This window comes from Melozone crissalis, unplaced genomic scaffold (genome assembly GCF_028551555.1).
Source record: "Melozone crissalis strain CALT ecotype California unplaced genomic scaffold, PUWL_Pcris_2 ptg000016l_1, whole genome shotgun sequence".
Classification (NCBI taxonomy): domain Eukaryota; kingdom Metazoa; phylum Chordata; class Aves; order Passeriformes; family Passerellidae; genus Melozone; species Melozone crissalis.
This window is the reverse complement of record NW_026535794.1, coordinates 6,646,447-6,669,178: the sequence shown is the minus strand read 5'-3', so window position 1 is coordinate 6,669,178 and position 22,732 is coordinate 6,646,447. Positions and strand designations below refer to the sequence as shown.

Genomic DNA, 22,732 nt, shown 5'->3' with positions numbered 1-22,732 from the left:
CCATAAAAAATGAAGAGATGCACACTTTACTGCATAGTTTGCTAACTGGCTGTGGTGGTTTCCTTTGCCAGATCCTGGCACAGAGCTAGACATCATCATAATTCTTGCTGGACCCAAGCTGGTTCCACACAGGTACCACATTCCTGAAACCATAAATGCAACGTGGGGACACTCCTGCTGCTCCTGGCAGAGCCATCTCAGCGTGAGGGGTGGCAGGACACCTCTCTGAGGAGATGTCTCAGCTGTGCAGAGCTGGCCTGGGTTTGGCATGGCCTGCCTTGGATCTAACCTGACTCACTGGAGAAATGCACACCCCCATCTCTGCTCTCTGCTCCCCAGCACCTCCTGTAAAATCTTTCTCTTATCTTGCTCTTCCTTCTCTATCTCTTTCCATAATGAAGTGTTTACATCTTTTAACTTGCACAGCTTCAATTCAGCTGATAATCTGAACAACAATGTCGAGTAATGGAACAAAATGCTTTAAATCTAGAGGTAAACATTTTGGAAAATGCATGTGGTGTGTTTGTGTGTTTCAGTTTTAAGAATGGCTCTCTGATGAGAGAGAGGATCAGGGATGAGTGTGCTTCAGGCTCCTGGGATGAATTCTCCAAAGCCTTATCATCAACTGATGCTGGAAACAGTGGAAACTTGGGTATGAGCCTTGGCAGGGCTGGGACTTTGAGGGTTTGCTGGGACTCATACTGCAGTAGGTGCTGTACCTCCTTTTTACTTGGGTCATCATATAGGTCAGGAGTGAAGTTAACTAGAGCAAGAGAAATTCCTAATGTGTCCTTGGAAATGCTCTGTTGACAACCCAAGTGTCATCACAGTGTTTTCCTTCAATGTTCACTGACTAACAAAATTATATTTATGGATCTCCTGTGGTTGTTGGAAGGGTGTTAGTAACATCTTATTTTCTTTTTAAAAATTACGTGTTTAAAACTAGTAATTTCTGAAGGAGATTTTCATTAAAGTTTATTTCTTTTTCTGAAGACTCAAACCAAGTGAATTAAGTACCTCCATATTATTTCTTTCTCAGTCATTACTCTAGAATCTTGTTCATGCATGTGTACAAAGCAATGATGTCAAGGGATGTCTGGATATCCTGCATTTTCCCTAGTGTGTGTCACAGAATCATTTAATCCCTGTTTTTTTCCCCCATGTTATGGTTAGTAAGTGAAATATAACAAATTTCTGATGATGGAAATATTTTAAAAATACTATCAAACTCATTGATTTGAAGTTTTTCATTATTTTCTCTCCCACAGTTTAACATTTTACAAGTCTAATATATAGCTCTGAAATAAGCTGTTGAAAAGTGAGCACATGTCTAATCAAGATTAAAATGGACCCATTGCAGAGCAGGGTATGAAATCATCACCATCATCTCAGGTGTGAATTGATATAGGTAAAATTAATGTAAAAATTACAGGCAGCAAAGTTTTTAAATGTAGATATTTAAGCTATAGAAGGGCTCACTCCTTAGCAAAGTGAATTTAAGATAGAGCCTCTTGACACTTCGAGATTAGATTTTTCATTTTTAGAAGCTCTGTTATGTTGTCTGTCAAGTCCAGTCTCTGTGGGGTATTAAAATGACCAGGAATCTCTTTTCACTAGAAGACAAATCAATTCTAGTGTTTTAGAAAATGGGAAGAAATTATTCTAAAACCCAAAAGTCAGCCAGTTTAGACAATATTAAAAAAATTTGAAGCTGATGAAAATATTGTTATGGAACCAGGACAGTGCCTTAAAGTTTTAAAGCTTGCGTTATAGTATATTCCCTTGAATATCTCACTCCCCTATAAAATGGGTGTTTCATGAAAGGCATCCTCAATAATCTGTGTGCTAGAATAACCTCTGGGTATATCTGTAACAAATGGAATAATCTCCATAATTTAAGTGCCTGGGGGGAGCAAAGCAAAGGCATAGCTGTTTAAATACCCCTCTCCTTTTATTCCTTGTTTCCTGTGCTCCCTGTTGTGTGGGGAGGGGTTTGGAGTCAGGACTGGGATGCTGGGATGTGCTGCCCCTGCAGATCTGGGGCACACAGAGTTACTTGCTGGCAACTTTGCAGAATGTTTAACCAGAAAGGTTATGTGTGCTAAAGCACAGAATTATTTTGGGTTTTATTTTGCCAGGTCTGCTAGGGCAGCACAGTTTTGTTCCAAGGTTAGAACCTCAGAAACTCCTTGGTTTCTTAGCTATTCTGTTCAGTTTTTCTGTCCTCATTTTTTTTTCTGGTCTCCTTTCTTGAATATCTTTTCTGACCAACCCAAAGAAATCTTTGTCTAGCTGTCTACAAAGCATTACAGCATTTCCTCAGATCTCATCAAAACTATTCACAGACCAGCTCTGCTTCGTGACTTAAAATATCTGATGTTCTCTAATAAGCTCATGAAATCTAATCCAGGGTATGAGATGTTCCAATATTCCTGTACTCTTCTTACCAACTTCTCATTTTTTTTCTGTGTGTGGTTTTTTCCTCCTTTCACCCTTGCATCTGACCTACTCAAATATTTCTAGTGTGAGTTGTGTATTAGCTGTGTTACTTGCAAATGTGTGCCTTGTGGTAGATGTATCCTTTCTTATAGGCTTGGTGTTTATTACATTTTTTGGCATGTTTAATATCCACACTTTGGAAACTGAGAGAAACACAGAATTATAGAATATCCTGAGTTGGCAGGGATCATTAAAGTCCAGCTCCTGGCTCTGCACAGGAGAGCCCCAAGAATCTCACCCCATGGCTCAGAACATCTAGAAGTTGATGTGTGGACTGAAATTAGTAAAGAAACAGTCTATGTGGTGACTCACATGTCCAAATACATGATGAACATCTATTATTGTTTTAGCTGTGTGCAGAAATGAGATTCTAGCTTTGGGCCTGAGAGAAAACATGACAACTTTAATGTTTGTTGATGCAGGTTTCTACTTTGATGTGATGGAAATTACTCCTGAAGCAGTTGGGGTTCACAGATTCAACAGAGACAACCAAAAGGTAGTAATAATGTGGTTAATGTCTCAAACTTTGAAGGAATGCTGTCAAGGTTTCAAGTTTTTGCCATTATATATTTTTTTCTTTCTGTCTGAAATATTTGCTGTCCAGTTTCATTTGTTGATGCAAGTCCCTGGAACGATTTTCATAAGGAGGTATTTGGTCTGTAGCTTGAGAGCATCTACAGAGCAGTGTCTAAACTAGAACTTATATGGTATTTTTTTCATTATATACTTTCTTTACTGGAAAATGTGGATTTACTGAAATTAACACTGTCTTTGAGACAGGATTAACTTTAAGCTTACTGAGAACTTAGTACATATACATGACTTAGGGCTTGTTTTTTAAATTTTAAACTCATAGATAAGGGTGTGTTGAAACTTTGGGCTGTAATATTTTGTCTATATATGTGTGAACTTACAGACCTCATTTTTCTGTCCTGCATGACTTGGAGTAACCTACAAGCCACAGAATGGTATTTAAGTAAGCACAGGCTCAAGTCCAAGTGGAATAAAATAGAAGTTATGGAAAGTTCTTTGTATATTGTATTTTTGGGGTTTTTTTTGAGGAATGGCTGTTGTTTAAATGCCTGGCTTTCTGGGTGGTACTGAAACTCAGGAGGTGTCTTTGATCAATCATGACTCCCAGTCGATCAGACCTCACGTAGGTGAACAGAGATTGATGCTATCTGGTGTTTGCAGTGCAGCTCTACTCTCTAAAGTGTTGGCTGTTAAATGAATGCTTAATCACTTCTGGCTGTTACACAAATGTAGGCACTTAGTGCAGTGCATGGAGAAACTCAACTTCATGTGAAGGATTCCCTCTATTTGTTTGCAGTTCAATATTCTCCTGCTTCTGTTTCCTCATTGATGAAAGGACAGAAAAATGTTATAGATGGAAACAAAATAAATTAATGAAAAGATTACATGGTTTCACTGTTGTGCAGACAGAAATAGATTTAGGCTTCTGTGACATTGCTTAATTGATCTGAATTTTATGTAATTTTACATTCTATAACTGCTTTACATTTATATTTTTGAGATATAATTATTCCTATCAGCTCTTGGTGATGGGAAATGCTTAGGGAAGAGTTTACAACTTGCCCTTAACTTCTTCCCATTGTGCATCAACTTCAAGTTTGGTGTATTTGCCAACAGCATTGAGGATATGGGTTGTGTTCTCTGTCATGAGGTTTTAGGTCCATCTTGTGTATAAATGGAGAGCTGAGCCTAGATGAGAGCAGACTTCAGGGTGAAGGCAAAGAGAATCAACTATAAACCTGTCCTGTGTTTTTAACCACTCTGCAGCTTGGCAGTGAGCGCTGGGTAAGGAGTTGGTAATTCATCCCCTCTTTGGTACAGGTTCCAAGGTTTCCAAAGGAAGTAGAAATACGAGCGCTGATTGAAGGGCAGTTCATGGCCAAGAGGATTCATGCTGAGAAGCTGGGATATAAAGTCTGTGAGTATGATGAGAACTAATGGCACTGGGGGCCAAAGGCAGCAATGCCAGTGCTGTCATCCCTGTCCTGCCTCATGGATACAGAAACTGGTGTGAACTCTGAGTTTGGTCTTTCAGAAAAATTATTGAAGGTGTGTTGGGTGCAAGTTTTTGCAGATGGTAGCATTAGAAGGACCAAGGAGGTTTAGCTTTAAGAAGACTTCTTTTTCAAGTGTTCTTCTTCATTGTTTCTGAGCTGCATTTTCCATTTTTAAATAAGAGTTTGGCCTTTGATAGATGTTTAAGTGAAAAGAAAACCAGCCTTCTGCCTGAAGCACAAGACTGTAACTCAGAAAATCTGAAATCTATGCTCAGTTCTTGGATCTGCCATGAGCTGGTCACACAGCTCTTTATCTCAGTTTTCTGTTAATAAGGCAGAAGCCCTTTCCCTGCCTTGTGATTTCGAAAGCCAGAGCTCCAGCTTCCTACAATTTTTGGTATGAATAGTTTTTAACACATTGGAACAGCAAAGTCAGCCAGCATTTTACCTGTAGAAGTGGGTTCAGGTCATTACTTGGTGTACGATTCTACAAAAATAATAGAGGCAAGCCTGTAAGATTTTTATTGATGTTTTCTGACTGTTTATCAGCCAGTGGTATCTTAAACATGCTGCATTAACTCATCTGGAGGATTTTTAATAAATATTTTATTTTTAAAACTCATAGTGTTTTTATTTACATCCTGATCTCCTTCACAAGTCATCCCTACCCCCAGGCTTTTATCAATAATCATGAAGGACAGAATTTTTTTATTGTTTATTTTTAAGAGAACTCCAGGAGCTGAAAGTTGAGAAAATGCAGAGATACTGGAACAAATCACTAGGCTTGACAGCACCACCTCATAAATTTACACTGTAAAGGTTTTTGTGTTATATATTTTCTTATATAGTTGAAACTGTATTTATTTGTGGGGATTATCTATGGAGACAGGCAGAGTTTCAAATAGGCTGTGTTTAAACTACCTGTTTATCCTTCATTCTTAGATTCTGCTGCACCAAAATCTTGGTTTATATAGCCCAGAAAGCTCATGGCTGAGGATACTTTTGTAGTCTGTAAATGTCAGGGGTTAGACAAGCACCAGAGTGTGAGAAGAACTATTTGAGATATCAGACAACCCTGACACAGGAACAAATGGGGATAAATTATCTGTAAATACATTTAGGCTGAGTAGGACAGCCAAAAATCCAAATAGTTTTAGGATGTGGCTTAATAAGCTTTGAGAATTCTTCATTGGTATTTTTTAAAATGCTGTAGATGCCTGCAGTGGGAAGGAGACAGGTGTGATGGGATTATATTCCTATGGATTCTTTGGAATGTTAGATACTTTTGTTTTGTTGCATCCCCAGGGCCTTTTAGCTATTTGGTAACTTAACAGATGAGTTGCTTTAAAAAAGAGCTGCTGTACATAGTGTAGGCTCTGTGCATCTCCCACTTCTCCTTAGTGGTATTATTTAAATGTCATACTCTGTTGTTTGTGCAGTGATGGCAGGCTCACATCTGCATTTGTTGTGTGACAGCTCTGGAAACAGGGTGTGTTCTCAATGTGTTTCAGGGTAAGGATGAGCATTGTGGGAATTACTCCAGCAGTGCCAGACTTTCTCTTGTTTAATAGCTGCTGTTTTTCAGGCTGCCTTTTTTTTTTCCTTTTCTTTTAATGTGATTTAAAAGCTTATTTATTTTTTGGATTAAATATGCAGTCGGGACCCTTGTGTTTATTCAATTCCTTTTAGGCCTTGCCTACATGGGGGATTTACTTTGATATTTCCAGGAATCAAGCTGATTTACATTCAGAAATATAATCACAGCAGGGTAAATCTTGGCTTTTTTTTGTTGTTGTTGCTGTTGTTTGCACTGATGTGAGAATACAGTAAGAAGTGCTCACAAGCTCTGGAAGGTTCTGTGATGACACCTATTAAATCAATGTGTGACAGAAATGGATGTGGCATGGTCAGCGACAGCGAATGCCTTGCTGGGGTGCCCTGAGGTTTGTGTGGTGCAAATGAGTCAGAAACCTGGCTAAGAATTTCCCTAGCTCTGGCACCAAGGTGCTGGGAAATGATTTTGGCAGTTCTGATCCTGCTTCTCTGTTCTTGGGCCAAATGCAGTTTGGATGGCTGTAATCGGAAAAGCAGCAGTGTACGTGAGAGAGAATTCTGTAAAAACAAACAAATAAAAACTGCCATATAGAGTTCTTGGTTATGCACTGTGAACATGACAAACATTAGATAATCCCTCAGAATTAGCTTCCAGTTAATGAATATATTATCTTGCAAGGAACAGTATTTTGAATCCTCAGTCTAGCTGGTGCTGTGCGAAGGAGTGCAATGATGCTGAAAGAGCTTTTTATACGTGAGCTTTTATTCCCAGCTGCATGTGTCCAGCACGTTATAAATCTGATATAAATGACAAATAATAGTTTAAAATACCCCTTAGAGCAGCTCCTCGGGTGCTGTTTGTGCTGCCTGTGACACGAGCTCAGATTTCAGTGTGGCTTTGGTGCCAGTAGAGGGCAGGGGATTCTGTCTCATGAATTTTGTCTCTGAGGCTGGGACGTGTCAGCCTGGTTCTGAAAATGGCTCACAGTCACCAGATGATCCTTGGGAGAAAGGTTAGACCTTATATTAATTGTGATTTAAGGGCTTTCAAAGTGTGTGTCACTCCGTTCTAATTGCTCTAATCTTTCTCAATCAGGTTTCAGAGGAAATCATTCAGTAACACCCTGTATCCTGTTTTGCTTATGTGCTTAAGGGGTGGACTGAGTGTTGAATCTAGAAACAAACAAGTGAAGTTTGGTCTGTCCCTGTTGTTTACATCCTCCCATTCAGAGATTCACAAAGATAAGGTGAGGGTTTGCTGTTCTGCCTTTATTTTCCTGAATTTTGATGGTATCATAAACACCTTCTATTTTTTCACTTCCTTTTATAGCTTGCAGCCATTCCCCTTAGAAAGCCAAGCTCACAAGTGCAGTTCAGAGTATGGACTTAGAGCCATGCTTGCTGCATGGTTAGGGGGCTCTCTGAAGTCAAAACCATGGTAACTTTGTGGAGAAATGACAGTGTCTGCAGCTCAGTGACACTGGTGGTCACAGCAGCTATAAAGCTGTCAGTGGTACAGACTGATCTGCCAGTATATACGTCAATAATCTTGATGATCACTTCACAGTTGCTTCTGTTCCTGACCAAGCAATCCTAAAGTTCATCCTAAAATTGACACTAGCTGGAGAATGTTGCCATGGTTCTTGCTTGGACCTAGTGAGGCTGTCCTGGTGGAAACCCACAAAACTGAATAATTTTGGGAGCAAAATCCATCCCCCACTTTACTGATAGGTGAAGTTAATATGCCATGATGTATCTTACATATGCTGAAGGAAAATAGCACACAGGTAAAGGCTCTGTGCTGATCACATATGTAGTCAATAGACATTTAAGTTATATTCTGCTGTAGAGTGTAGGAACCTTCATGACAATGGTGACCTGAGCCCTGAGTCAACCCATGTTGGATCAGGTGTGTGCTAGAGTTTAAGTCATCTTTTGTGGGACTGCAGCACAATTAATAAATCCCGCCATGTAGGAAGACTGATTATCTGGGGTGGGGTCTGTGTTGAAGCTGTTAACTTTGGAAAGGGCTTTCTGTCTTGTTTTTGTGCCTGTCAGTGAGTCCATAACACTCCAATTGCCCAAGGTGCTGTTCTGTCACCTTTGCACCCTCAGGAATCTGATTCTGTCACCCAGCTGTGCTCAGCAGAGGCAGGTGGGTACAAGGTGCCACATTTTATAAGTGCAGGCTTTGTCCATAAAACCCTGTCTGTGATTATTGTGTAATTTATAGTTTCTAACATAAATCCATCACTCACAAATGATTTTGGTGCCTTGAGTTCTAGAGACTGTATTGGTGCTTAAGTGCTGGCTGGGGTGACACTGAAATGCCTGGGGCTTTGCACTGCTGTAAGAATGAGCTGGTTTTTTTCAATGGGGTGCATTCTTGAAAAAAAATAGCAGTCTTGAAGTGCTAAGAAGAAAAAGAGGAATGTCAGAGCATGCTGGGCCTGATATTTCAGGGGTTAGAGGAGGGACTTGCATTTCTGAAGAACTCAGTTTAAGATTACATGAGGGTGAACCCCAAGGTGATGAATTTTCTTTTTCTTCAGGTGTGTTTTCTTCTGATGCTCTTCCCAGCAGGTTGGAGGTAGCAGTAATGTGGGGCATTTTTCCTGCAGGGAAGGCAGTCTGATGGGAGTCAGGGATGCTCAGAAAACAGAATCAAGGACTCTTTAAGGTTGGAAAAGCACTCCAAGATCATCACATCCAACATTTGACCTAACACCAGCATGCCCACTAAGACATCTCATGAAATGCCATGCCTACATGTTTTTTGAGCACTTCCAGGGATAGTGACTCCACCACTTCCCTTGTTCCAAACTATTGCTTAGTACGACATGCAGCAATTGTGTTTTACTGTTCCTGTTATCATGTGGAGGCACAGAAACCCAAAGGTGAGACCTGAGGTTGTTACTCCACAACACAATATTGGATTGGAGGATGAAGTGGCTCTCCTTCTTAGGAAGGCAGGATGTCACTGGTCCTTGGGATGCTTCAGGGATGCCTTTGTGTCTGGCTGTGAGACAGATTTTCCTGCTGGTGGTTGTCCTTGACTGTCTGGCATTTGTGACTGTGCTCTCCAAAACTCCTGTGAATTATTGGGAGCGTGGAGATTCTTGTTCCGTCAGCCTTTGCCTGCACTGCTGAGTGTGTGTTTACTCCAGTTGTAGCAGTGTTTTGGCTCAAATAAGGAACACTGGGAGTGAGGCCATTCTGTAGTTGCATACGGATTAAATTGATGTTTATGCCCTGTGGGATTTAAATTTCTTAGAGAAATCAATACTAAAATGTTGTGTTGGCTTCGTGCTTGTCTCTTGCTGTTTGCTGCTGAGAGTGCTGATGGTGTTTCAGCAGCACGAGGGTGCTGGCTTTGTTAGGGAGCTTTTGCTTCAGCAAGCTTGTGAAAAGAGTTTAGAAATTATTAGAGGACAGTGACAGGTTGAAGTTTTTATTTTGGAACAATAGTAACAGGCAGATTCAAATGTGGAACAGAGATGGGGCAGAGTGTGCTGCTTGGCATGCAGTGCAAACAGAAATGCCTTGCCATTACATCTTAAACCTATATTTTGGGGGGAGGAGTGTTGGCTCAAAAAGTACTTTGAAATTCATCAGAGGCAGGATCTTCCTCCCAGATAAGCCAGTCATTCTGCTGCAGAGGATATTTATATTTTCTGATGAAACTTCTGCCTGATAAGAGTGCCAATGTGAGGATGGGCAATAGCTTGCCAAGGACTTGACTCTATCCACTTTTATTTTTCACAGAGCATCAGACTTTTATCATGTAGCTGAGCCTTCAAGGCATGATCAAGCATTGGCTTGGTTTTAAGCCAGTGATCTGGAAAGGTTGGTTAGCTCATTACAAATTCCCTGACCAAGTATTTCACAAAAAATTGGCTTTTTATTATTACTTGGCTCAGGAGAGTAAAGTATTAGTTTAACTAATTTTTAAAGGGTTAGATAAAATGTCTCTGAAGGAAATGACCTCATGTGCTATAAGGAAGCTGCTTACGTGCTCTAGAATTCTTCATGCAGTGGCTATTGTCTTGCTTTTATTTTGCTTTATTGTTGTCATGCATATACAGGAAACACAATGAAGACAGAAAATCTGAAGAGTTAATAAAAAAAGATTAGAAAGGGTACTATCTATCTTTCTTTTCTGACACCATGATAAAATGCTGTCATTCTTTGAACAATTGCTTTTAATGTTTGGTCAGCAAAACACCAAGTATGTAAATGGTTCAATTCCTGTGCCCCGATGTTGGGAGAGATTGTTTATGGCTCTGTCAGTGGCTGTGCTGTTCAGGCAGTACTCAGAAAAATAGTCAAGCTGTCAGTTTGCTGGGTTTGTTAGAGCTTTGTGGATCTCTGGAAGCTGGGGACCTGGAGATCAGCTGGGTTATCTACTAAATCTCCTTTTATTGTTTGTTTTTTGAGACTGATCTACAGTTTTAAATCCAATTAGATTAGCAAGGGAATGATATGACTGCAGTCCATAACTGCCTTCTTGGGGAAAGGAAACTTGATAGTATGGGACTCTTGGGCCTTACAGACAGAAACATTATGGTTCAATAACTGGAAGCTGAAAGCAGGCAAACCTCAAATGACAAGGAAGGTGCAGATTTTTAACAGAAACTGAAATCAAACTGCAGCAATTGACAGTGGTGTAGTGAATTCTTTAGCACTGGCAGTTTTAAGAACAAGATTGTTTTTTTTTTTTCCTCTAAAACCAAGTGCACTGGTCTAAAGAGATCATTTATATTACAGAAGAGAGAGTTTAAAAGATGAGACTTGTCCATTCCACCTCAGACACATGGGAATCTGTAAGAAAAATAAGTTAATCTGATTCACAGCTATATAACTTTGCTGTGTAGTAATCATTTATACCCATAGCAGCTTCTGGTATCACTGTAAATGAAGGCCTGTTTTCATAATCATTCTGCTTGTAAAATACTACATTTACCTCTAGTTGACACTTAGTGAAATGCCACATATTTATTACTTTAAATCTTTCTCCTGGTGTGTTCCTGTGTTTTCATTGTTGCTGAAATGTGACAGTCCTGTTAGTGAGCTCTAATCAGCTCTCCCAAGACTATCCTAGTCCTTCCAGCTGTATTTCCTTTTTTTTCTGGTTTAAGGTTATTCAGCTTCTTTTACACATCTCAGGTTATGCATCACTCCTGAGCATGAGTGTCTCAATGCTTTCAGCTGCATCAACCCACACTTGAGCTTTTCAGTGTTAACAGGGGTTCCAAGCCATTCTTTCCCTGCTTCCAGCACATACAGTGGTTTTTAGCTGTGATTTCTGCATGAAATTAGGCAAGGCAATTTTCCCTTACTTAAAAACAGATTACTGCCTAAATTTCAAAAACAATTTTGGTTATCTAAAGCTTTGTTTCCATCCAAATTTTGATTTCCAGAGGACAGCTATTCAGTGATTACCCAGATTATCTCAAGGAAAAAGATGGCCAACCACCTCCCACACTTCTTATTTAAGCAAGACCCAAGTAAAGTTCCCACAATTGTGGACAAGAGTTATTTTTCTTTTGACTTGCATAACTTCAATTCTCTTCAGACATGAGGAATTAATCTGGGCAACTTTAAAAATTTTTCCTCTTTCTGGCCTGTGGTTTTCAAGAACACACATGAAGGATATTCTTAAAACTGTAATCTTATTTAACTTGTATGTGGTGTCTAACTTATGCACTAGCACAGATATATGTGGGGAATGTAAAATGACAGGTATGAGCCCCAAGGTTTTCCCAACCTCAGTTTACACTTTTTGCCATCTTTTACACTTGAACTAAAGTTAATGAAAAACCACCTTCAAGTGCAGTGTGTACTTGTCCAGTTGTCTGAGGTAAGAACAGAAATGTGTTACCTTTGCACTTGGAGCTGGAATTTGGGATCAGTGACAGGACCAACCCAAGGGAGAAAATGGTGTGTGTGGAAGAGTGAGATTAGAGCATCCACAGAATTAAAATCCCAACTTCCAGATCCCAGCTTCTGGACAGTGATATAACTTTTCACTTTGATGTTCAAAAGGCTGGACTTGACAGTGTCTTGCAGTGACCTCCAGCTTGTCACTGCTATAACTTTCCTAGCTGGAAAATCCAAAGAATGGATAAAAGAGCACAAAGAAAGTTTGCTTGAATCTGATTGTCTTTTTCTGACTGCAGTTAGAGTGATTGTACAGCATCAGACAAAGTAAAACTAAACCCAGGAGTACCTGCTGAGCATTGTACATCAATTACTACACAAGTAGAAAGTGAGTTTAAAAATGGCCACTTCTCTACCACTTCTGTTGGTTTTAAAGTATTTATGTTCCATTTGACAATATCTGAAGATTAATAAGAAATGTCAAGAAATCTCTGAAAGCTGGAAATTTGAAATTAAAATACAAGTATGAATATACATAGAAGCAAAGGGTAGGTTTGTAATGGTTTTATTTTTCATAGTATCTCAAAGAGAATTAGTTCTTTAGAGAATACCTCTACTGCAGATAATTTCACTTGTCAATATTTATCTGAAATGTTCCTAAACTGTGGCTTAGCACCTCATGCTTCACCTCTTCTTGTGCCTATTTCCATGGATTCTTCTGAAATGCATATTTATTAGACATTTTCAGAAGTTCTGGTGGGTGGAAGTTCAATTAGCTCCTGGTTGTAAAAATCAGCTGCATCTTTGTCAAATATAAATCATTTCCATTTCCACTTTTGCAGTAACACTAACAAAGGAACTGACTGGTAAACATGTTCAGTTTCTAAAGTTGGTAGCCAAAGTTTCAGTGTGCTTGTCTATCTTGCCAAGGCACTCCATCATTTAGCAGCTTCCTCAGAGTGTTCTTATATCTTATTTTCAACAGTTTAGTATCACTTTTGTTGCATTTTAACAATGGGCTTTGTTGGTAGAGGGTTTTGTACCCTGGAGGTATCCAAGTCCTGGGGACTCCATTTCAGGGCATCCCTCCTTTGTGTCTCCAGGAGTGGTCACTCAGCTCCTTCCCTCTCCATTGCCAACATCTGTTACTGAGCAGGATAGATGTCAGAATTTATCTGCACACAGCCATTTTCTTGGTGGGAAGCTTAAAACATACAGAAATGTTGTGTGTTCTATCCTGTGTGGCAGCAGCCCTGTGAGTGGTGTTGGAATGAAGGTGGTCACAGAGCCTGAGGGATTTTGAAGGATATTTTCAAAAGCATCCATTCTCTTCACTTAAGATGCTCTTGATTTTTTTTTTTTTTTTTTCCCCTCTGTGTTTATTCTGGTCAAAAATGAACTTTTTGTTTTTTTGAAGTAGTTCTAATTATAATGGCAATACAAATGTACAAGTGAAGAGCTGCTTGACTAATCTCTTCAAATTAAGAGCACTTCTAGTTAAATGACTTAAGGTTACCTGCAAATGAACAGTTTTACTGCAGAGCAAGTGATACAAAGCTCATGTGGGGCACTTAATTTGTGAACACAAAGGCTTTGTACCCACTGAAATGGAGGTGAACATGTGAAACCATTTTTTTTAAGTATGACACATTAGAATAAGAAATTGCTGGCATATCTATTGGAAAATGTGAAACTCTGTTTGTAAGTAAACTGCATGAAATAACTTCTTCAATTATCATGTGCATCTGATGCTTTGGAGCAATGCCACAAAATTGTGAAAAAAGTGATTTAAGGGATGGTGTGTACCTAAGAGCTTCACATAAAAGGCTCAAAGAACAATTACCTAAGTTGAATGCACTGTTTTAAAAACAGCTTCATCCATTTTCCTGCCCTTTTTTTTGTGCTTTTCCTCTAAATAACTCTAATGTATATTAATTAATTGCTTGAAATAATACCAATAAATCTAACAAGGTTTGTCTAAAGCTTCACTGCACAAAGGAAACTTCATGCTTGTTTCAGTGGTGAGAGAAAAAAAATCATTTACTGAAAATATTAAGAAAGCTAATATTAATTTAGATGGAACTTAATGAAATCTTTAATGGCTTTTTAAAATTATTTTCCTTAGATTGTAATTTGAATTAAATCATTACTATTGTTAAATTAGTTAAACACTAAATTAAGAAATGCAAATGAAGTGAGCCCAAAATCCAATGTGGTTATTGTTTTTATTGATATATGTAGGCTAGTGGTGCGGAGCAAATTCCAATTATATCTGATCTGTTATTTGCAGTACAAGTTCCTGACTCTTCATTAAGTGTAATACATTAGATTAAATGCTTTGTTCGATGAGAGCTTGGAAAATACCACTATTACAATAAACCTCTTGCTGCTCTTGCCTCTTTGTTTGGGCTGTTAGCACATGCAGGCTTCAAGGCTTTCTGGTTTAAAGTTTGGAAATCCTGCCCAGCTGTGATCATCGGAGGGAGATAAATGCAGGTAGCAGAGTCACAGGAGGCCCAGGAGTGAGGGAGAGCTGCTGAAGGCAACTCCATTACATACATGAGTTCACCTGAATAAATGTTCAGTGGCTTCTGTTTTGCTAACTTTAAATACTGGTAGCTAGCGAGGAAAATGCTCCTTTCACGTGATGTATCTCTCTCTGTGATTAAAACATCCAAAATAAATGAAGCATGCCTCCACATATCAGAACTGGATTGATCCAAGTTGTCCTTTATCCTTTGGTTTATGTTTTTATAATTTTTGTATTTATAAAACACTGACTGGAATGAGTAGAAATCCAGGGAGGAGAGAGGAAAATGTGTGTGCCATTTTGGGCTTGCCTGCTTTGTGCACAGCCAAGGTACTCGCCTGTGTCAAAGCTCATTTTTCATTTTTAAGCTGCTGTTTTCCTCAGGAGCTCTTCAGGAGGGTGAAATGGAGCACCTCAGCTGCCCAACCTCCCTGTGACAGTCCCACGTGGAGAGAGGACACCATGACCTGGGGTAGGTCTGGCTGCACGACTGGGCAAGCTGGGCACACGTGGTGGGACCCACATTGCTGAGCTGTGCCAGGCTTGTCCTGTGCCTCTGCATCCACCCTGGTGCTGCTTGGCTCTGCATCAGATGATGGGGCTTCTCAGGTGCTCTCCAGAGCTCCTGTTTGAGCTGAGAGAACAATTATTATTATTATTATACCCATTATTGTACACTGAGGAAGGATTTGCCCGGCCTGTTGAGCCCCCATGCAGAAGTGCTCTTACCTTTGTCAGCATTAGTGATAAAAAATACTTTCAGCTCAGTCTGCTCCTCAGTTTAATTTATTCTGATGGCGTCACGGCATGTGTCCAGCCCAAGTGCAGGAGCTGCCTCTGCTCTGGCTGCCCTGCATTGGCAGCAGGGTGTAGAGTGTAAAACCATGAGACCTCATCACTGTTTTTCAGCCTTCTGGAAAGGTTGTATTTGGGAATGCATGCAGGCGGGGTGCTGGCAGAGCAGTGGTGACAGCTGATGTTTGCAGCAGTGGCTCTGGTTTCTCTCTACATAGATATCCTCTTTCTCCCAGTGTTTGAGGTTTAAGCAGTGCAAGTAGCTCCATAACCATGTGAGTACATCTGATTCAGCTTCAGTCTGTGGTTAACCTTTTCCTGGCAGAATAACTGCAGGAATTGATGTGATAGAGGCTTGTGAGGTGGTTGCTGCTCTGTTTTAGCCTAATGTGGTGGGCATGGTTAGTGTATTTAGGTGCTAGTTGGCTTTGGGAGGTGGGGTTCTGTTGCTTTGGTTTTTTAAGATTTTTTAATCCTTCTGATGTTGACGTTCTTGTAGTGAACTTTCTCACACACTTTCTGTGAATAATTCATTGTTTTGCATTCTTTTATGGAAGAGGAGAAAGTTGATAAACTGTTGGTCTGTCTAGTGTCATTGGAGAGGTGGCACTGTCACCCTCCAATCTGCTGTCACTTATAGAAAACTACAAATGTTGGAGTCAGAAAACAAACTTCCCTTTTTTCTTCACCTTGAAACAGTGGTGTGCACTTGTGTTCTTTTGTGTCCTATGGCAACATAGTTCCAATGCTGGGATTTAGTTGTTGATGTTCATGTTTACACCAGGAGTGTGTGGCAAAGTAGGACAAGACATTGAGCACTGAGCATGTTTTGTGAGCCTTCTTTCCAGTTACCAGAGAATATTTTGCCCATTGTACTCCAAACATTGAAACCCAATCCTTTTCCCATACTGTCTCTGTCCTCCTCCTCTTGTTCCAGTTTCTCAGAATTCTGAATCATCCTGCATCCACAGCCATTCAAAGGGTTCTGTGAAGGTACTAAAAGACACCAGAATGTTTTATTACTGGAAAGAATTAAAATCCCCTGTTTTCTGCATCATGATGAGGACCCTAAGGATATTTGCCATGTTGCTTTGTTTTGTGCATTTGAAGGCTCAATAACTGCTACCACACAATTAGCCAAATGCTTCCCTTTCTTGGTTTCCTCCAATGCTCCTCATTGCACAAATCCATGGAGTGTGGCTGCAGAATGAGTCTCTGAAATGCTTTTATCTGTCAGTGTAGCCTATTCATCCCACTCTATTCCCATGGTCATCCCTGATCTGTGCTGGGAATGGAAATGAGACCATTCTGGCTGGAAAACCTCCTGGATGCTGTGCTGGCATTGCTGCTGAGGGTGGTGGCAGCTGGAGAGACTCGTCACAGTGGTGGTGTGTAGAGAGGAGTTTCTGGGCTGGAGACAGATCTTTACCTTCTCGGAGATGTCCTGTGGTTTTGAGGCTGGTATTATTGGCCTATTCCTCTTGAAGATTTTTGAATATGCTCTTACCGAGATGTTTTTAGGTCCTTCTCCCAGACCTTTTTGCCACACTGCTGTCAGAGGATAACTAGACTACCAGAATGATCCTCTGGCCTTCTAGGACCCTGTTGCAATGGCATCATCTTGTACTTGTGTGATGCTGTTCACAGGGGTCTCAGGTTGAAGGAAGAGATGAGGATTTGACTCCATGTTTCAGAAGGCTTGATTTATTATTTTATGATATATATTACATTAAAACTATAGTCAAATAAGAGAAGAAAGGGTTTCCTCAGAAGGCTAGCTAAGAATAGAATAAGAAGGAATGATAACAAAGGTTTGTGGCTTGGAGACTCTGTCTGGGCCAGCTGGGCTGTGATTGGCCATTAATTAGAAACAATCAACATGGGGCAACCAGAGATCCACCTGTTGCCTTCCACAGCAGCAGATAACCATTGTTTACATTTTGTTCCCGAGGTCTCTCAGCTTCTCAGGAGGAAAAATCCTAAGGAAAGGATTTATCAAAAAAGATGTCTGTGACATACTTGAACTGACTTGAATGTTGTGGCACCAGCAACCTGCAAAGAATGAGGATCTCAGCACCCAGGCAGAGCAAGCAGAGGTTATTTTAATGCATGCTGTGAAATGGGAATCAGTTGTGGAGAAGCCCTGGAAGCACTGGCAGAGAGGAAGTGTGGTTGGTGTTCCTTTAAGGTTTGGCCATGCTGCACAACAGGAGCTTGTGCTGCTTCCTCCTGCAAATCAGTGTCAATGGAAGCACTGGGTTATGAATAGTGCAACTGCTGTGAATAGTGAGGATAAGTAATGCTGGATTAGAATATAAATCTTAATCAGGATTAAGCCTCAGCAAATATATATCTATGAAGCAGAATGTGTTGTATGAATAGGGAAGAAGCCAGATAAAGAGATTCTGAAGCCCTGCTTCAGTCTGCGAGTGGTTGTGTCCTTTTACACTCCAAGGAGCATTCTTCTTGCACTGATGTGAGGCTTTTCTTTGAAATGAAATTTATTCACAGAATTGCAGAACTGTTTGGGTTGGAAGGGACCTCTGGAGATCATCCAGTCTGTCTGCCCTGCCAGGGCAGGGTCACCTGGAGCAGGTGACACAGGAATGTGCCCAGGTGGGTCTGGAATGTCTCTGGGGAGAGAAACTCCATGACCTCCCTGGGCAGCTGTTCCAGGGCTCTGCTCTGCTTGTTGGCCCACAGCTGAGAAATGCTGCTGCATTTGTGAAGGATTCACTCACCCCATCTGAAATTCTATCAGGGCTGAAATGAAATGTGAGCAAGAGGAAGAACCATGTAGCAGTAGAGGCTCATTTGTTTTCACATGAATACATTAGAGCAAAATCTCACTTTCATGAATCAGCATTTCCTTTGTCAATAGCTTTCAATATTAAACAGTAAGGTGACACCAGGATTACATTGGAGGAAAAGTAAATTAAACTGCAACAAAAGATTCTAGAGGGTAAATTGACACTTCAGGTCTTGATTTAGGTTCAGCTACAGAACAGGGAGGGAGTAACTGTTTCCTCCCCACAATGCTTCAAATTGTTTTGTGACTGAGAGATAAAAAGGACATTTCCAGATCCTCAGTGGATACCAGCTCATCCAAAGCCCACACTCTATTGAGAAATTATTCTGTTATTCCCTTCCATGTTCTCTGAAAATTGTAACACTCAGTTTGCTAAGATATGGAGCATATAGTGGTGCACATCCCTTGTTGCCTAGAAAGAAAATAGCTGATGTTTTAATATCCTCATGTGCTGAAATGTCATATTCTTCTGCTGAAGTGCACTGTTTCCTTCTCTTCCTTCTTGCCAAATCCATTTTGTGTTTCCACACATTAACCTCTTCCTGACCTAGTGCAGCTCATGCATGAAATGCCCAAGTGCTTCTGGGCTGCAAGCACAGCAGTTATGTGATGTGTTTGTCTTGACAATGATGCAAAGGAAATGCCCAGGTGTATGAATGTTACCAATAATTTTAGTAAACAGTCCCTGCAAGTTATTTAGGGATGTGTATTTTGGTGGAAAGGCAGTCTTTAAGTATTCTGAAACCATTTTTAAAATTACACAGGTGTCTCTGCTATTCTGATCTTAGCAGCAGAAATTATTTTCCCTTGAGACACATTTGGTTGTTACCCATAACTATCCATGGGTTTGCATAAATACAAGTGCATGCACTTCTTGACTTGTCAGTGTAGTGGCAGCTTCTCCCTCACCCTTAATTGTGTGGGTCTCCTGTATTCTTTCATTTGCCATTACAAGTTCAGATGGCCACTCCTGAGATGTTTCCAAAGTTCACAGCAAGTTTAGAAGGCAAACAAAACCAAAAGGGAGCACACTTTCTGCAGGATTGTTGGTAGAAATTCAGCTGCTTTTTTAGTTGTAGAATAGGTTCTGTGGAGCCAATAGCAGTTAAAGCTTCCCTATGCTTCAATTGCAGCTGTGACTTAAGGAAGCACCTTTAGAAGAAAATATGTATATCTTTATTAAAATGGACTTAACCTCTAGTCTGACTGTGACCATGTTCACAGGGGTCTGAGGATGAGGGAGGAGATGAGGATCTGACTCCGTGTTTCAGAAGGCTGATTTATTATTTTATGATATACATTACATTAAAACAATACTAAAAGAATAGAAGAAAGGATTCCATCAGAAGGCTAGCTAAGAATAGAAAAGGAATGAATAACAAAGGCTTGTGTCTTGGACAGAGAGTCCAAGTCAGCTGACTGTGATTGGCCATTAATTAGAAACAACCACATGAGACCAATCACAGATGCACCTGTTGTGTTCCACAGCAGCAGATAATCATTGTTCACATTTTGTTCCTGAGGCCTTTCAGCTTCTCAGGAGGAAAAATCCTAAGGAAAGGATTTTTCAGAAAATATCATGGCTACAGTCTGACCATTTTTTTTGTTTTTATTGTGAACCTAGATTTAAATATAGACATTGTCATCTCATTGACTTGTTGATACTAATGATGCTACTTGTGTTTAGGCATGTTCTGAAGCAATTTCCTAAGATCCTGACTTGAATTTTTTACCTCCTCCTGAAAGCCACCAAGAAAACTGAGTTGTCATTTATGAGCCAGTGTGTGCTTAGCAATTCCTGGCAGAAATCCCTCCAACAGGGATGTGAGTCTGTCAGAACAGAGAAGCTTCAGCAGTGAGACCCCCAGTGTGTCAGTCACTGTGGGTACAAACACTGAGAGAGCTCTTGTGATCTAATGAGAAAAGGCCAAAGAGGTGAACTGTGCAACACACTTCTCCACCCAGTGTACACCTAATCCTGTCTTGCACATTCAGCTCTATCTCCAGGCTTATCCTCTGCTGTGATGATGAGAAGCTCATGCTTGTGACTTGAATAAATCATGGAAGCTGCATGTTAAACAGAGGAATGGTCCGTTGGGAGCCTCATCAAATTCAACAAGGAAAAATGTCAAGTCTTGCACCTGGGGCACATAGACTCTCCCTGCCTTGATAAGGATCTGGGGGAAAGCCCAGCTGAAAAGGATGTGGGAGGTCTGGCTAAAAACGAGCCAGCAGTGTGTTCTTGCAGCAAGGAAGGCTGAGAACATGCAGGCTGTACCAACAGAAGCACAGCCAGGCAGTTGAGGGAGGAGAATTATTGTCCTTTATTCAGCAGCTCAGCAGATGACATCTGGAGTGCCATGCCTCACTTGGGGCCCCTTAATGTAAGAAATTTATTGAACCAAGAGCCACCAAAGTGCCTTGTGGCTGGAGGAGCTGGGCTTGCTCAGCCTGAAGAACAGGAGGCTTTAGGGGGGCTTGAGGTGCTCTTGTCTGAGCTACACAGCAGAAAAAGGTGAGACCGTGTCCATAAACTGATAGAGGACAGTTTCTAATGGGACGCATAAAAAAAAGAGATGCCAGGGAGGAGTATAAATATAAAACATTTTATTAGTGAGCTCTTGTTAACTGAAGGTCTTAAAACCTCGTCTGGGAAATGTAACACAACAAGGCTAATTTTATGTTGTCCTCCTCCTGAATAAAGTTGGTATGTTGACCTAGTTCTGTCACTCTGCAGCCATGAGCCAATTGGATCCCTCAGCTGCCATCCCATCTCATTTTGCCTTCTTTGGAGAGATAGAGCTAATTACAGTAGGTACTCCATCCAAATTTTTATGGATTAATTTACAACATGATCAACAGAGTCAGTGATGGAGATGCAACGAAGGAAGTGAGGGGTGCTCTGACCTTGTCACTCACAAGATGTGGAGACATACTGCTCTTTTCCCAGATGGCTTTTGAGTTTTGCAGAAAGTCAGTGACAAGTTTAATTATTTCTGACAAACAGAAATGCTTTCTCTTCTATCTGCCTTGTGTTCTACCCTTCATGACAGTGGAAGAAGGCAAAGCAGCATCTTGACTGGCCATCCCTTTGTGTGGGATATTTTGGACTGAAGTTTTGCGGTTGAAGTCCAGAATTTTGGCTCCAGTTGGCTCAGTGCTGTCAGGATCAGATATTTCTGATGCAAGAAGGTGCTTAGGTACCTCTCGTGTCAATGAAACTTCAGTGCATGCCTAAATAATGCTTGGCAAAGAGATGTTTCCTCAGCAATGAAGATGTAGTTTACATGCTATATGACATTTGATAACTCCTGCTAAACAGACAAGATTGAAGTGAAGTTGCATTAGCACGTGGGTTAAAAGGTCAAGATTTTTGCAGTCTCCAGAATTACAATAAATATAATTAAGGTTGTAAGACTTTTGTCTTTTTATAACTTTTGAAACAAAATTGACGGGGGGAACGGCTCCACTTGGACACGTGGGGCTGGTAGAATCAAATATTTCTTTGCAAGATTTGAAGATGTCTTATTTTTTGGCTTGATAGTGAATTTTTAAACACCCATTGTAAAATACTTTCACGTATTTTGGGACAGGGAAAGGAAAATTGTGCAAGCTGTGTCTTCCCAGCTGAAAATTCTTTTGCATCACCTCTGGCTTGAACTGATTTGCAGGCTTTTGTTCAAAAGAGAATGAAGGAGAGGTTCTTTCAAGAGTGCTCAGAGATGAAATCGTTTTGCTGCTGTTTGTGAAAGCATAAATGGTTATCCTGAGTCAGGCTGAAGGCAGAGCTGGGCCAAAGTCTTCCTCTGGCAGTGGCCAGTCCCTCACACACATGCAAGGCTTGAACATCCTCCTGTTCTGCAGCTTTCTCAAACCTCAGGTGTTCTTATGTAACATTTGTTGATGGACTTTTCCCCATGATTTCTTTAAAAACATGTAGATTTTTGGTATTCTGCAGCACTGAGAGCTTCACCTGAGCTGTGCATTGTGTGAGATGTCCCTGTTTTTTGTTTGTGTTAAGCATGTCCTACTTCATTTGCACCTTGGTAGGATTTGTACTATGAGAAGCAGATAATAGTTATTCTGTATTTATCTTCTCTGACTTCCTGTGCCCTGCTGGGCTCCTCCTGGTATCCCCTCAGCCATTTCTTTCTTGGCTGAATAATTGTCATCAGGATTACTCAAGTCTGGTTGGAAGCTGTCCCACCTTTGATCAGCCTTGTTGTGTCTCTTTATATTGTTTTCATTTTTCTACATTCTTTTTGAGATGTAAGAGTGGTGCTGCACTGAGTATTCAAACAGAGACTCAGCTTTTATTTAGCTGGTGGCAAACTGCTGTTTCTGGCTTTATTCTTTTTATAAAAGTTTTTAATGTACTTGCTTTTCCCATTTTTTGAGTATTGATCTGGTATTTCTATGAAATTTTTAAAATTTACCATGCTTTACTCAAAGATAATAGTTCAGAGCCTGTTGGGTGTACAAATTTAGGTCTCTTCACTGTTGGGTTTGTTGTCCAATTCTCTGCTTTTCCCCAATTTACCTTTCAATATCAGCTGTGGAAACATCACTTCTACCCTTTGTGTCATGTAATTTTAAAAAATGATAAATAATTTGTGAGACCACTTCCATTCTTGT

At 40.4% G+C, this 22,732-nt stretch overlaps 1 protein-coding gene across 1 annotated transcript in view; it reads left to right on the top strand.

Annotated features, from left to right (window-relative positions):
• XYLB (xylulokinase) overlaps window positions 1–22,732 on the top strand; it is an 85,233-nt gene that overhangs the window by 22,160 nt on the left and 40,341 nt on the right. The window contains exons 13-15 of the mRNA XM_054273888.1: window positions 537–652; window positions 2,922–2,995; window positions 4,354–4,450. Of these exons, the coding sequence (XP_054129863.1) occupies window positions 537–652; window positions 2,922–2,995; window positions 4,354–4,450 (287 nt within the window). The remainder of the gene's footprint in view (window positions 1–536; window positions 653–2,921; window positions 2,996–4,353; window positions 4,451–22,732) is intronic.